At 45.6% G+C, this 16,020-nt stretch overlaps 1 protein-coding gene across 1 annotated transcript in view; it reads right to left on the bottom strand.

The window, feature by feature from the left end:
• The window catches only part of LOC142494625 (uncharacterized), a 439,963-nt gene that overhangs the window by 177,663 nt on the left and 246,280 nt on the right, over nt 1-16,020 (bottom strand). The window contains exons 75-80 of the mRNA XM_075599056.1: nt 15,941-15,985; nt 11,031-11,075; nt 9,673-9,708; nt 9,238-9,297; nt 5,762-5,887; nt 453-524 (exon numbers count right to left, since the gene is read on the bottom strand). Coding sequence (XP_075455171.1) covers nt 453-524; nt 5,762-5,887; nt 9,238-9,297; nt 9,673-9,708; nt 11,031-11,075; nt 15,941-15,985 — 384 coding nt within the window. The remainder of the gene's footprint in view (nt 1-452; nt 525-5,761; nt 5,888-9,237; nt 9,298-9,672; nt 9,709-11,030; nt 11,076-15,940; nt 15,986-16,020) is intronic.

Genomic DNA, 16,020 nt, shown 5'->3' with positions numbered 1-16,020 from the left:
GAATGTATAACAGAAAGCACAGGCAGGGATCATAGCACTAAGAAACGATATCGTTTCATAATGAGTATTTGAACCCGGTGGCCATTGGGAATCTGTTTAAAAAAAGTAATATAAAAGCAAGATAACACATTTGATATGGGGACATCTCTTGTACCCTGCCTAAAATTGTCTGAAAACCGTCATGGAGGATCATATAACAAATATTGCCTGTTCTCTGTTTCAGTCCCACTGCTGTTGTATTAATATATTTATAAGAGTGGGATATATGTCGACGTGACCATAATGTGGATACTATAGAACAGTCCCAGTCCTAAAAAAAATATCCTATTTTAATTTCACATAAAAAACCCTGTGCGATGTATACTTGAACTTTGTAAACCTCTCCTTCCATCTAAGGCAAATCAATCCTCCCTGACCCCATCTTTTGATGCACCGTACAGTATGTATGTTACCTGTTTTCCTGCCGGTCCTGTTGATCCCGGTATTCCAGCGTTCCCATTTTTGCCCCTTTTTCCTCGTTCCCCCTGAAAACAGAAACAGTACTTTATTCTTCACCTGTCTATCACTTGCAGAATTCACAGGCTCAAATCGCATACAAAGTTTTGTTTTATATATTATATGTAGGGACTCTTTAACAATAAGAGGCACTATGATACATATATATATATATATATATATATATATATATGTAACGGGTATTCCCCCCCCAAATCGCAGATTTAGTGTGGGGTGAAGGAGAACATACAATGTTACTCGGGTGTGGTGCATTACCTGTTGGCTCGCAGGAGGGCTGAGCTTCCGCCACGGGGCACCTGGGGCAATTATACTAGGGGTAATCACTTACACGATGCAGCGCCTCCACCTGCGATGGCTCCCGCCAGAGGGGAAGTGGTTCCTCGCAGGACAATCACTAATAATCACATACACAGTGGGGTATAATAACTAATGGCTTTACTAACATGCATAACAACTCATCACATTCATAATGACCTGTGTCCCTCTCACGAAGAGACACTTACTGCGACGTCTCGCAGGACGCTCCCCAACACTAGGTGATCCCACCCAGTGTCCAAAGAACTCCACCCAATGTCCAGCACTCTTGCAGAGGGAACGTGGGTGACTGCGCAGTCACTAATTACGTTAAGGGCCCGGTGGTGCACTTAAGAATGTGTGACACCTGCCGAGCACTCCGGTGCTCGGGTCAGCAACTCTTCACAAAGGGTCAGACGTGTGATGAATCCGTCTGATCCTCCAACCGAACTCCTGGCACGCGCTGACCGCCAGGGGCGATCCTATTCTGACGAAAGTCTCTGTGGACCCCAACGTGGGTCCAACCGCCCCCACAGGAACAGCAGCAGCCGCTGTGTCCCAATCTATTTAAGTGGTAATAACGTGACAGGAACCCTAACCTAGGGCCTGTCCCTGTAGTACAGCAACCTGTAGTGGCTTGGGGAACTCCTATGGGCCTGCAGGGGTTATGGCCTGTCCCACTCCCCTAACTACCCAAGTCCCTTCAGCCTCACTAAATGCTTGCAGCCAACGTGCTGCGCAACAAGGTGCCTGCCTGTCAGACCTCACAGCACTAACAGCCGTGACTCTGACAAGGCAGCACTCTATACTAAGGGCAGCGTCCCTATCTTGGGCCTCCCTAAGCACTTACCCACTAAACTAGTGGGGAGTTGGGGCCTACCTGGGGTGTAGGTACCTATATGGGGCAGGAGCTGCACTCGCTCCCCGCACCCTTCCTTCCCTCACAGCTCCCTGACTCCAACTCTCTGTAACCTTCCTTTCCCAGCTCCCACTAATGTAAGTGGCAGGGTCCCTAACCTGAGGGCTGCCCCTGGCAACACTCACCTTACTGGGGAGCTGAGCTATCTCGGGCCCTGGGGGTGCTGGCCTAGTACAGGGAGTCCCCGACTCCTGTACCCTACCTCCTTCCTTGGGCTGCTCCGGTCTCTGACTGACAAGCGTGGGCTCAGCGCGCGAATTGTATCCACTTGCCTGCCTGGGGATCCTAAGCCCTATTGGCTCCCTGGCATCACGTGGGGCGCGCAGAGGCTCCTGGGATCTGTAGTCCCTCTCTAGGGCCCTCCCTAATAGGCTCTGGCTTCGCGGGCTTTTCTGACTCTTTCCTGCGCATGCGCGAACTATAGGGGGCTGCCTTGACTCCCTCACTGCTATCCTCCCCCTCGCGCTACTTCTCCCTGGCTCTGGGGTAGCTTCTGCGCATGCGCGATCACTAAGAACTGATGGCACACTCCTTGCTAGCCGCCGGGCCCGTAGCAACGCGATCGCGGCCTTAGCGACGGCCCGATCGCGTCCCCGGCAACCGGCCTGCACTAGGGGGCAACGCGCTACTCCCCGCTCCGGCCCTACACTCGCGCGACCACTGCGCATGCGCGAACTAACGCGCAATGGCGGCGCCCTAACCGCCCGGCTCCGAGAGTGCCGGGATTCCCGTGACGCGCGTGCGGCCCTGGCAACCGGCCGCACGCGTCCCCAGCAACCCCCGAGCCGGGACCTGACCGCCCTCACCTCCCGTATCGCCCGACGGGGCCGCCATTGGACTCGGCGGCACCCGCGACCTCCAGTAAGGTGAGGGGGGTGCTGATACTCCTGGGAGACCTGGCTACATATATATATAAATATATATATATCATAGTGCCTCTTATATATATATATATGCAAATGAGCACACAGTTATATTTCCATTTGCTATATGCTTTGCTGTGGAGGGTTTTTGTCACTTTTTTTTACTCACCATAACTTAACTAAGTATGGTAAACCCCATCCTCATTGCTTCAGCTTTGCATAGCTAGTAAACAACCCCACACTGATGAGACCCATTAAGGTTGAAACAGCTGTCTGTGGGTGGTTTTACTGGCTATGCATTTAACCCTGGCTGTGCTTAAAGCTGTGACCATGTAGCAAGCTTAAGCCTATAGGGAACCATGTTTAAAATGGTTTTGAAGCAAAAAGGTGGCACTGTGTGCTCATTTGCATGTCATTTCCCAGAATCCCTTGCTGCAGTGGAAGTGCTGTGTGCTGGGTGATAATGGTGAAAAGCGGGGTTGCAGACCTGCCTAAGACATGCAAATGAGCATAGAGTTATATTTCCATTTGATATATATATATATAAATATATATATATATATACAGCTCAAACCCAATATAATCTGTTACTACGCGAATCCGCTTATAACGTGACGCAAGCGTGACTCCCAATGTTCGTATTTATGAATACATTACAACATGATTATTGGTATCTTAAATACTTTATTGTACAATGCATACAATTGTACATTATTTCTAACGAGATCTGCTTATAGAGCGATGTGATTCTTTATACCCCAAGCACAGCGTTATATAAGGGGGTTGAGCTGTATATATCTCTATATCTGAAAAAGTAATAAAGAAAGTTTCTAAAAAGTAGGCACACTGTAGAAGACACCAGGATTTACTTGTGATTAATTCACAAAAGTGCATCAGCCCGTATCCCTCATTAGGGGCCATTTAAGTGAACAGCTGTTAATGATCTATAATCGTTATCTCTTTTGATAAATGGATCCCAAATGAGTTTTCAATTTGCATCCACATTTAGGCCCATTTTTAATATACAACCGACAAAAAATGCACAAATGATACATCCAATATGAAAAATGATTTTGTCCAATACTATCTGTTTTTTCTTCTCATAAGTATGGGTCATTTAGTTAAAAGATGTCAAGTCTGCAACAACTTCACGGTAAACAACACTTCCAAGTCAGGGGCGCTCCAGTAGCCATCACGACATGACCTGGCACCGGATGCCGAAAACAGTTGGAGCACTCAGCCCGACCTACCCCCTATAAATGGACCATGTGCCTATGATGCACCAGGTACATGGTGAGGCAATGTAAAGTTTAACGGTACTGTTCAGACGGCGACTGTTTTTCCTAACGATTGACCAGGATTGGTTCTTATCAGGTTATTTCTGGTTGGGGTCAATGGGATCTGGGGTGGTCTGAAGTGACCCAGTGCATAAAGTAGGACTCTCTGCAAGAGAACTAGCCACGATCACTGTACCATTTCACATAAAGTTCGCATCGCATTTACTTTGGCGCGATCATATTTCTGCCGACCGGCACCAGTGAACACACAACCATCGCCGGAGGGTCGGCCAGTATCTCTGTATTGTACATCTGAAATCTGTCGTCTGAGGCTTTGCTGTTTCCTAGGCTGCGGCCAGGCAGGGAGCGGGTGCGCTGTCGCTCGTGCGCGGTGACGTCACGTGCGGTGCTCGGCCGGGAGACTTGTGGCTGGCTAGGTGCACATGGGGGGAGGTGGGGGTTTCGTGTCAAGGGCCGTGGCCATGACGTAACAGAGCTGGTTCGCTCTCATTGGGCGAACCTCTCACGTGACGCTCCAGCGAGCAGCAGATTCAAATTTGCTTGCTTCTGCAAGCAGCTAAGCACCAAGCGTGTGCCGGCGCTCACTCACGCTGAACACACACATTGCAGCAATGTGTTTCATCGCGGCCAGCGTGAGCGCGCCCGCCCGCTCAGCGCTACCCTGGCCGCAGCCTTGGGGATGGAAGAGCTGGAGGTGGCACAGATTGCCTCAAAAGAATAAATAATGCACAATTCCAGGAGGCAAATTGCATCATCTTGATACAGATATACAGATGTAGCAGGAAGAGGGAAGATCTTCCCTCTTACCGTACACTTTGCGCTTGGGTGCACGGCCTGCAGGAGTCGCTGCCGCGGTTTATGGAGGACTAAATCATCGCTTGGATCGTCTACCGGGGAGGATCGTGAGTTATTCTAAACAGAGTACTTTTCCAACTAACTGTGCTGTATGCCATGCCGGTTGATTATATTATATGTGCATCCGCTCAGGGTTGTCTGGATTGAGTGACGCCGGTTGCCCGGTTATTGCGGGACACCCGCGATCGCCTTCCATTTGCCTCATAGAGTTCAGTCACACTACATATGCAACAGACACACGAATACACCCCCTATAGGAGACTGCTAGATCCTTCAAGGACTCCTGTTGTGACATATTATTCCTAACACAACACTGCGGACTCATTGCTGATACTCAAGAGTTTTTTTTGATGCACCGGATTTTGGGACTGGGTTTCAGCCCCTTTTACATACATACAGATGTAGCAGGACGTACTGTCCCTACTGACTCCGTAGCCGCGGCTGAGCAGGTAGCACTGCCGCGATGTCGCAGTGGGGGGTGGGGGGCGGGTGGCGGGAGCATGCCCGGTGCCAGAAAACAATAAGGCTTGCTACATCTGTACATAATTAGATGCGGTACACGGCAGCAGTGATGAAGGCGACAGGAATGTGTTTAAGGAGAAGCTAGAGCCGATGCCCTTCAAGCCGTCTGGTAACTCCGGGGTCCCGGATAAAACTACATTTTAAATTAGGAAAGAATATCAATGTTACACGAGAGCGATTCCACCCGTTATTCGCGGGGCATGGATTGTTCTACGGTGCTAATAACGTCTACAATGTATGAAAATAAATTGAATCCTTAATGAACAATAAAAAGAATACGTTGTTCTTATATTCCGCTTCATTCCCTCCATTCCATTCATACTTGTCTGGCTCTGTTCTGTAGAGCTTGTAATCTAGTAAGGTCACAAGGAGCAGCTACTGGGATATGGCATTAGCTTCTTCAACACTCAAAATGGTCTTGTCTAGGGTTTGAACCAAACCATACACTTCGACCATTATGCTTTTATAGCTTTTAATATATTATTTATACTTACTGCAGGTCCAGGAGGCCCAGGGAATCCAGTCTCCCCTCTCTCCCCCTGGTATCCCGAAATCCCTGGATTACCCTGAATCCCTTGGATCCCTTGTGCCCCTGGGGATCCTTGCTCTCCTGGTTCTCCCTGTGGAAGAGAATACATTATAACTAGGCATATCCGTAGCTATAGGGTGTCGGTGAAATGACACAAGCAAACCCTATGGGGTTCTTAACTACAGAAAAAACGCATAATATATGACATAGTTACATAGCTGTGGTTGAAGAAAGTCATATATTCATTGAGTTCAGCCTACAGTGGCGGCCAGCATAAATCTAATGCGGCTGCCTCAGCGCAAGTAAAGCGCTCCCCGTTCAGACGCGGGCTTTTTTTGGGGCGCCTCAGGCGCCTCCATTGTTCAGCGCATTAGCGCTGAATGGAGAAACGGGGCCACGCGCGGACGCAAGATGCGGCTGGCACGCGGCTAATTCCGGCGCCAAAATTTAAATGGCCGGGACAAATGCGGTCAAGCTTTAGATTAAGCTTGGCCACAGCAGTATGTTAAATATAGACAGCAATTTATCCCATATTTTTATTTTCAGTACTGTATATTGATCCAGAGGAAGGCAAACAAAGACACCAGTGACACATTATCCAATGATATCTCATAAGGGGGAAAATAAATTCCTTCCTGACCCCAAGAATTGGCAATCGGATTAATCCCTGGATCAACATCCTTCCCATGTTTACTTATTTGGTATATCCCTGTATACCTTTCCTTTCTAAAAAATATGCGTAACCATGCTGTAAAATGGCTGCAGTCATCTCTCCTGCTGACAGTAAGGCCTGGTAAGTTATGGGCATGCCAGCAGTAATCATGGAGGTTTGCCCTCACACCCTGGTGAGGTGCCCTATGTATGGATGGGAGTGGTCACAGGCTCTGACTCCATGGTTAGTGATGTCAGAGTTGTGCCAGCCCCCAGAGGATACATAAGGCACAGCACTGATTCAAAGTTAGGAGTTGCCAAGTGATTAGGAGAAGGAGGCGTAGTCTGCTAAGTGGTTATGTTATAGTAGCTGAATAATGAGACTGTGACCAGGGACCTGGCACAGAATAGATATCCCTGCGGGGATAGGGAATCCCTACATTAGGAGGACATTACCTTTCAAAGGGAAGTACGATGAACAATGGAGGGCTGAATACACCCCATTGTGGAGGGCAGCTGGCCCACCGTACTAATAAAGATGTTCCTGATTAACAACACTCTCGTGTGTAAGTGTGTAGTCATTGCACAGAGAGAAGCACCACAGAGGAGTTCCTCATCAGAATCATCCCCCAGCGGACGCCGGGATCCTGATGAGGTGGAGGCGCTGCACTGGATATAGGTAGGACTCAGCACACTACCTCAGCTGCCTGTCTGGGTTGGCAAATCCCCACCCACCATCATGCGGGAGACTCAGGAGTCCTGTAGCCAACAGGTGCACCACCATACACTACCATGTAATGGGGACTGGTTAGACCACAGGGGCCAATATGAGATTGGGTGGGTCAGGCCAGTCCAGAAAACCCGTTACATATGTCCAAACGTTTTTTGAAGATATCTATTGTATCTGCCATCACAGTCTCCATGGGTAATGAATCTCCCATTGTAACTGCCCTTACTGTAAAGAACCCTTTCCTTTGTTTTTTCTTAAATCTTTTTTTTTTTTATCGGGAATATGACGACCTTGCACATGACGTGTGTGTACAATCTTACACAAGAATACATGTATCGTGTCTATTCATTCAATTTTGTTTCTCTGTGTACTTTGTCACATTTTGCAAGTTCCACATTTTTACTTTATTAACATTATAACAATGTTAATTATATTTCTATAATGTCAACCATATTATGTCTCGTCTTCAACTTCCCTTCTCCCGGTGAGATATCCAGGCTTTTTATGCCCCGTCTGCTCCTGAGTATCGTCAGTTTATCCATCTCAGCTGTCTGGAGACACCATTCCTTTGTTTATAATTCGGAGATCGTACTTCTCAAGCTATTGATCCTTGTACTTCAGCAATCTAGCAACTGTATCACCTTTCCTTTGCATTATACTATAGCAACTGCCAGTAGTCCTGTCCAGTCTCTCCCCACCCACCAAGACCCTGGTTTCTAGGCTGCATTGCTCTGTCCTCCTTCCTAGTAAGGTCTGACACCGAACTGCTCTCGTTGACCTCTTTATCTTGTGCCACAGTGTTTGTTTGCCTGATCTTTTGTGTCTCTTTGTAGTTATGTGCTGGTTCCCTTCGTGGCTTTGCCTTGTATTTCTGGGTTGGATGATATCCTTCACCTCGTTACTTTTTGTCTTGTCTGTGTCCGCGTTGGCCTACTCTAGTGTTCCAATGGCTAGTTACAGTTGGGAAATCTCCTGGTCCTCTAGGCTGTCTTTCAGGCAGTTGATCTCCATACCCAGCCGGAAAATGTCATCGTCCGCCGCTGCCTGCAATTGCAGGGTCTCCTCCATTTTATTTTCAAGCGCTGAGGTGCGTTCCGTCAGGCCTGTTATGTCCTGCTCCAGCTCTGTCACTGCGGCTTTTAAATCAGCTTGTAGTGAGATATGCAGTTTGTTAAGCATTGAGGCCATTAGCTCCTGCATATACCCTCGTGTGACTCCTTCTTCAGGGCTCAAGTTCTCCTCGGGTCGGTCCTGACCCGGTGCCGATTGCTTAGGGCCGCGTGCGCTGGTTGACCCGGCGCCATATTAGTTTTTAGTGGCTGCATCGGAGCTCCGTTGTGGGGGAGAAAAGAACTTCGTGACCCCTTGAGTCAGTTGGGATTTTTGTCTGCTCGACATTGCTGCGTGTGCAGCAGTCCAGGGAGAGCATTTTAGGGATCAAAAATTTTGGGGAAAAGCGCTTCTAATTGTGTTTATATATGAGGGTCTGTGGAGCTCTCCTCTCACACGACCATCCTCGTCGACGTCGTGGACACGCCCCCACTAATGCCATTTTTAATGATTTTTTTAAATGTACTGATTATCCTTTGGTTGCTACAGCCACCATTTAGAAAGTTATATCCACTTCCGCGTTTGAAACAGGCTCTGACGCACACCTTTTTTGAGCTTTGCCCTTTGGCAACAAAGTATCACAAACAAATCTGTTGCTGTGCTCCAAACAGCAGACTGTCTATTGCTCCAAACGCTGTAACAATAATGTGTTACACTTAGTAATATCATGTTACATATCAGCTGCAGCAGTTCGCAGCATAGTTAGAAGGGGGCCATTTTGTTAGGCACACAATCAGTGTTTTTACAGATTTACAACAGGAGAACCAAACGATTGCCATTTTAGGTAAGAATGTAGAATTATACATTGTCACATGGTTTACAAATAAAACTAAGTGGGAATATAGTATTGCTGCTTTAAGCTCACAGTTCAGTAGAAACCAGATTCTAATATCACATGGCAACCAATGGTACGGCACTCTTAAAATGATCAAGACATGATGCCACTTTACCTTAAAACCGGGAGGTCCCGCTTGTCCCACTGGGCCTCTATGACCAACTCCAGGCTCCCCCTTGGAAAAACAATGGGGGCAGCATCAATAGAGACGAGCTTGTGTACAGTATGTGTCCTGGAACAGGGGTTCTCAAACTTTCCCATATTGTAGACAATTTAAATATTATTAATCATCAAGTTACATATAGTTACATAGTAGATGAGGTTGAAAAAAGAAACATACGTCCATCAAGTTCAACCTGTGCTAAATTTAGACGACAGATACTTTATCCAATATTTGTACAGTATATTGATCCAGCGGAATTAAAAACAAAAAAGTACCAGCCTACTCGAAAGAAGTGAAATATATTATCAATCTATATTTAACCTCAACTCATAATGCCATGGCATAAATCAGACAGAAGACACTTTCAGAATACAAATTCATATTCACCTTTTGCCCCTTTTCACCAATTTCTCCTTTTTCGCTCTAGATAATTAAAAACCAAGATAAAAATATTATAGCCCAGCAGAGGACAGACAAAGGTGCAGGCGAGATCACACAAACGCCCACGCACACACATTTACACAGACATGCACAAATGCAGACGCGTGTACAGATGCAGGAGACGGTATAGCTCCCGTTAACACAATGCATTGTCGCCCTATTTGACGCAAAATTTATTGCTCCTTCATTGAAATAAATGGCAACTTGCGCATCATTTTCTTAACGCACGCAATATCAAACACGTTTTTATGCAATCCGTCGCGTTAACAGAAATAAATATGTCCCCAAAACGTATTTGCAATAGTTTTTTTCCATTGATATATAGTTTACAGTATGTGCAAATTAATTGCCCCAGCATTGCCATGATACATATACCCTGCAGCGCTTGCATGGAATACCCTCTGTTGTGCCTCCCACTTTCTGCAAAGAATTCCAACTTCTCAGCCCAGGGCTTATGTATCAAGGCAAAAGCGCTGGATTTCTTGGGTAAAGACTAGTACCGCATGTATCAAGGGAACAACATCTATTGAAATTCTATTAAAACTGTTTTTGCCCCATAATTGCGCCACTTTGGTCTTGTTACATATTCCCCTCTGTATGAATATTTTAGTGTTAATTCAAAGGTAACATCTACATTAATGGGAGACATAAGTACCCTTCAAGAAGAAAGGTTTTGAGATCTCTGTGCACCGTAATTTCATCTATAAACAACTCTAATATTTGTTCGTTGTATCACAAACGACATCTTGTGAATCTGGGAGACCTAAGAAATCTATGGCAATCTCCAAATTTACCTGAAAATATAACATTCATATTTGCCGCACTCACCCTCGTGCGCACATCAATTTCACTTACAATTTCTAAAGCGTTACCCTCTTAAAGCAGCAATCTCATTACGGGATTAGAACCTGGGCGTCCGGCAGAACAGTCTTTTCAGGTCCAAGATCTCACTGTTCCATAGATACTTACCAGTAAAGTAAAGTAACTTTCTGGTTCTTCTCAGGGCTTTACATGGACGTCCAATTGGAAGCCGCAACGGATGAACAATTTAAGATGTATATGAAAACATAGCTTTCAGTTTCTTCAAACAAATATTTACTGTAACTGTCTAGGTGACAAACAATCAATGCTGATAACAGGGTAACGTAACTCATGTCATCATAAGACTGTCCTTGTTTTCACGCTTCCTAGTTTATTCTGATCCTTGCTATTTGAGTGTGGAATGGCGATAGGAAGAAACAGGACGGGATTACAAACTCATTAAGTAGAGTTGGGTTGATGATATTGTTATGGTTATAGCTTACCTTCTGTCCAGCATTTCCAGGCTCCCCAGGATCTCCTGGCTCACCCTGAAATAAGAAAACACCACATTCTATAAGTTTTTTCCCTGCTAGATGTAAGATATTACTATGTATCCAGTGTAGCCCCCCCTTTGCGACTACTATTTCACTTAATGGGTTAACTGTGTGGGCTCACTCAGGTTTCTTCCCTGTGATGTAGGATGACTATGCAGAAGGGATTGCCACTCCCTTGAATGTCTTGTGGCCAGCGATGTCACTATTGGGAGATAGAAGGGTGTATATACAGTATATATATATATATATATATATAGCTCCACCCAATGTTCTAGAAACAGGTTCTTCAGAGTTCAGAATGGGGTCCTCACTGTGAGTCCTGGAAATAGGTTTAAGTATATAGCTAAGTGTATGAAGGTGTGTCCTGTCATTTTCTTGTTTTCCGTTCCAAACAGGCCCATTAAGTAAGCGCCAGTAGTAAGGGTCCAAGATTGTTCTCACTATTGAAAAGGAGGAAGCATGCTCTTGATAGGAGTTCTCGGCATTGTAACTCCGGAGTATGCATGGACCGACCCAACGGGAAGATTCCTAGTGTAATCCTGATAGGTATGGAAGAAGTATAGAGTACATAGTATAAGGGTTTCTAACCCAGGTGCCCAAAGTGTATTCCTGGGAGGCCCATTCGATGAGGGGCATTACTGACTTTATGTAAAAGATCATCAATGTATCCTTTACTACGGGTAACAAGTTTAAGTACCTCCCCAGTGTAACAGTGAGAATAACCAGGGGATGAAATCCAGAATGATACTGTTTGCCACGAGTTTCTGTCAAGTAACCAGTAAGTCAATAGCTGTGGAGCATTATTGACCACTGTCCAATAAGCACCTTTGTGTTTATAAAAGTTCCCGTCGCCCATTGTTTTCCTATCTGCTTATTCACGGCCAGAATGCACCCACCCAGCACCCTGCAAAGGCCGGAGAGCCTGAGCACTGCCATGTATATAGTTAATCTGATGTGATCCGGGAAAGGAGGGCTATACCTGCATCCCAGAAACCAATAGATAATGTGATTTTGAATGTACACTGTTGACACATGAAAGAGAAGAGGGTGGTTCAGACTTTGATGTTGTTACAGTCAAAAACTTTTTGGCACGTTATTTAACAGTAGTGCTAGTGAAGCAATGGTTATAGGAGATAACACAAAATAATGTGTTAAATAACACGTGTGTTAACTCGTGTTAATGGGGGTTATAATAATAAGTGTGTGTGTGTGTGTGTGTGTGTGTGTGTGTGTGTGTGTGTGTGTGTGTGTGTGTGTGTGTGTGTGTGTGTGTGTGTGTGTGTTTTTAATATTCCTGTATATTCATTTGCATGTCTTAGACAGGTCTGCAACCCTATCTTTCACCATTATCACACAGCACTTCCACTGCAGCAAGGGATTCTGGGAAATGATATGCCAATGAGCATTACATGAGCAACCCTTAGCCAATGCATGCTGCTTTAGACACAGCTTTTAAGCAAGGGCTTGGGAGAGGCAAAGCCAGTAAACCCACTCACAGACATGTTTCAACCTTGATGGGTATCATCAGTGTGAGGTTGGTTGCTGGCATTTGCTCAAATGAGTTAAATCAATATAGAAGAACCCCGCTTCAGCCAAGTACAAAGTAATAGTGTGGGGGTAGGGTGCTAATGGGTGACTTATAAGGTGAGTATTAAAGCAAGAAAGGTGTCAGACAGGTCCCAGATGGTAAAGGTGAAATGCCTGTCTAATATTATGAACAATTTCACATTTCACCTTTACCACCTGGGACCTGTCTGACACCTGAGACAGGTATTGAACAGCCCCTCACTGATACCAGCGTACATCTAATTAACCACTAAAAGGGATTACTGTATACCGGCTCCCTGGGACAGTTTGATCCAATTAACCTCAAATTGTCGCCTTACTTAGTTACCCGGAATATCATATATATTCATCATAGGGTATCATATACTGTATGTGTGTCATTTGTTGAATTTTAACACCCATTATTTTAATTAGTATAGCATTAAAAATTATTTTTAATTTTCACATCATACATCAGGGGGTATTGAGTGCTTATAGTGGGTTCTTGCTTCTTTAATACTCACCATTTGCTCAAATGAGATAAGAGTCGGTAATCACCACACTTATTAAGGTTATGGTGGGTAAAAAAAAGTGACAAAAACCCTCCACAGTATAGCATAAAGCAACTGTAGATATTCCTGTATATTCATTTGCATGTCTTAGACAGGTCTGCAACCCTGTCTTTCACCATTATCACCCAGCACACAGCACTTCCACTGCAGCAAGGGATTCTGGGAAATGACATGCAAATGAGCACACAGTGCCACCTTTTATCTCAAGCTCATATTGCATCTCCCAAGCTCTTGCTTAAAAGCTGTGTCTAAAGCAGCATGCATTGGCTGAGGGTTGCTCATGTAATGTGAGCTTGAGATAAAAGGTGGCACTGTGTGCATACCCAGTTAACCAACCCCACACTGATGAGACCCATTAAGGTCGAAACAGCTGTCTGTGGGTGGGTTTTCTGGGTATGCACCTTAACCCTGGCTGTGCTCAAAGCTGTGACCATGCAGCAAGCTTAATCCTATAGGGAACCATGTTAAAAATGGTTTTTGAAGCAAAAAGTGGCACTGTGTGCTCATTTGCATGTCATTTCCCAGAATCCCTTGCTGCAGTGGAAGTGCTGTATGCTGGGTGATAATGGGGAAAGGCGGGGTTGCAGACCTGCCTAAGACATGCAGATGAGCATACAGTTGTATTTGCATATTTGCTTTGCTGTGGAGGGTTTTTGTCACTTTTTTTACTCACCATAACTTAACTCAGTATGGTAAACCCCATCCTTTAGCTTCTTTGCATACCCAGTTAACCAACCCCACACTGATGAGACCCATTAAGGTCAAAACAGCTGTCAAGACCAGCCTCACACTGATGATACCCATCAAGGTTGAAACATGTATGTGAGTCGCTTCTCGGCCTTTTGGCTAAGATCAAGTGTAGTGTCTGTCCTGTGAAGGATGGCACTAGTTGCATCACTTGGCCTGGTCATGGGCTGAGAAGGCGGATATGTAGCCCGGGCTATTTTATCACGGCACCCCAGGAGTGGTTAACCTGGTGGAGTCAAGTGTTGCCACACGCACTTCGACTTTTGCACGGATAAATTTGCACACCCCTACATTTTTCTGCACTGGCACCCCTTATCGCCTTCCGCTGAAGGGTTCGCCATTATTTTTTTTACCCGCCAGGCTTCCGGGTCTGGCGTGCATTTGTGCACATTTTTTGTTGTTTCGTTTGACCACTTCCTGCACTGCGTCGCACAGCGCACTGGAGCACTCGCACCATGGATTGTGTTTTTTTTATTTTTGGGTTATCAGTCACCTAATTTTCTACGGAGAACGCAAGACTGTGTGCTGGTCGGTGGTCGCCATTCCCTCGGGAGAAGACTGCGGTGGGCGAGTAGGCGTTAGCCGAAAGCCCTAAAGACTTGGACCCTCCTGCGGCGTCTGCTGCACTAGGAGGGAACAGGATGGACGTCGGATTCTTCGGATGACGACGTCGGTGTAACATCAGGACTTTTCCTGGCCCTCGTGGCTGAAGAGGACTGACCATGTCATGGAGTTGCAGCTCTCCGGAGCCTATAGTCACAAGTTTTGCGCACCTGGTCTCACTTGACCATGAGCACGGTTTTTAGAGGTGAAATCACTTTTTCACCACCCGGGCTACAAAAAAAAAAAAAAAGCTGTCTGTGGGTGGGTTTTCTGGGTATGCACCTTAACCCTGGCTGTGCTCAAAGCTGTGACCATGCCGCAAGCTTAAGCCTATAGGGAACCATGTTAAAAATTGTTTTTGAAGCAAAAAGTGGCACTGTGTGCTCATTTGCATGTCATTTCCCAGAATCCCTTGCTGCAGTGGAAGTGCTGTGTGCTGGGTGATAATGGTGAAAGGCGGGGTTGCAGACCTGCCTAAGACATGCAGATGAGCATACAGTTGTATTTACATTTGTGTGTGTATATATATATATATATATCTATATCTCATGGTAGCTTTTGCAACAAAGTGTGTACTCCTTTTACCCAGCATGCAATACTAAACTGCAATTGATTAGCATTTTTAAAACAATCCCATAGGAATCTTCCCAATTTGCTTCCCAAGTGGATTTCTGACCAAAATGTTTTACCCCCACTTGTTGTTCGATTTCCACATTAACTTGAGGTACATGTCTCATCCCTAACTTTATTAGCACTTTTCTCTAAATGGGGCTCAAAACGCGTCACAATTACAGTATAGCGAAGCAGTACGCAGTACGACTCAAACTCAGTGTAGTGTTTGCTGAGCCAGTGTCTTTACTCAGTGAGCCGCTCCTTCCCTGCAGATGTTCTGCAGATGTTCTGCAGATGTAAGATAATTCTGTGATTGCTGTTGTGGGAGAAATGTATCTGCTCTGATTCTATGTTAAACAGTTGTAGATAAGTTGGTGTCCTTCGGGAAGTGTAGCTGCATTTATCCTCCTGCCATCACTGCATAAGGGGTCCCCTGTCTAACATCCAATCTACATGTAGTTCCACTTGTGGGTATTAACATGCCTGAGAAATCATATGTCCAATTTCTTCCTGATTCCTACACCCTTTTTTCCCCAAAGAACCTTTTCAAGACCTATTCCTCATGCCGTACCCCCCCCCCCCCCCCCATGCCTGATGATTGTGGGTGTTGGATATATGGAAACTCTGTTCCACACCCACCAACACATAACTTAAGCACTTGTAGCATACTGAATTTAAAAAAGGAGCTTCTGGCAATAACGGGGTTAATGCCTATAAGGTTTAGAGAGATGCTGATTTATAATAAATAAAATACACCCTACCAAGTACATGAAAGAATACCTTCTGCCCCCTATCTCTTTGGGCTCCTGAGCGTCCTCTTCCTTCCTGTAATAGTAACAAAACCAAGCTGGTTAGAAGAG

The sequence above is a fragment of the Ascaphus truei genome, chromosome 5 (genome assembly GCF_040206685.1).
Source record: "Ascaphus truei isolate aAscTru1 chromosome 5, aAscTru1.hap1, whole genome shotgun sequence".
NCBI classification, from domain to species: Eukaryota; Metazoa; Chordata; class Amphibia; order Anura; family Ascaphidae; genus Ascaphus; species Ascaphus truei.
The sequence above is the reverse complement of the archived record's forward strand: the minus strand, read 5'-3'. Positions and strand labels throughout refer to the sequence as shown.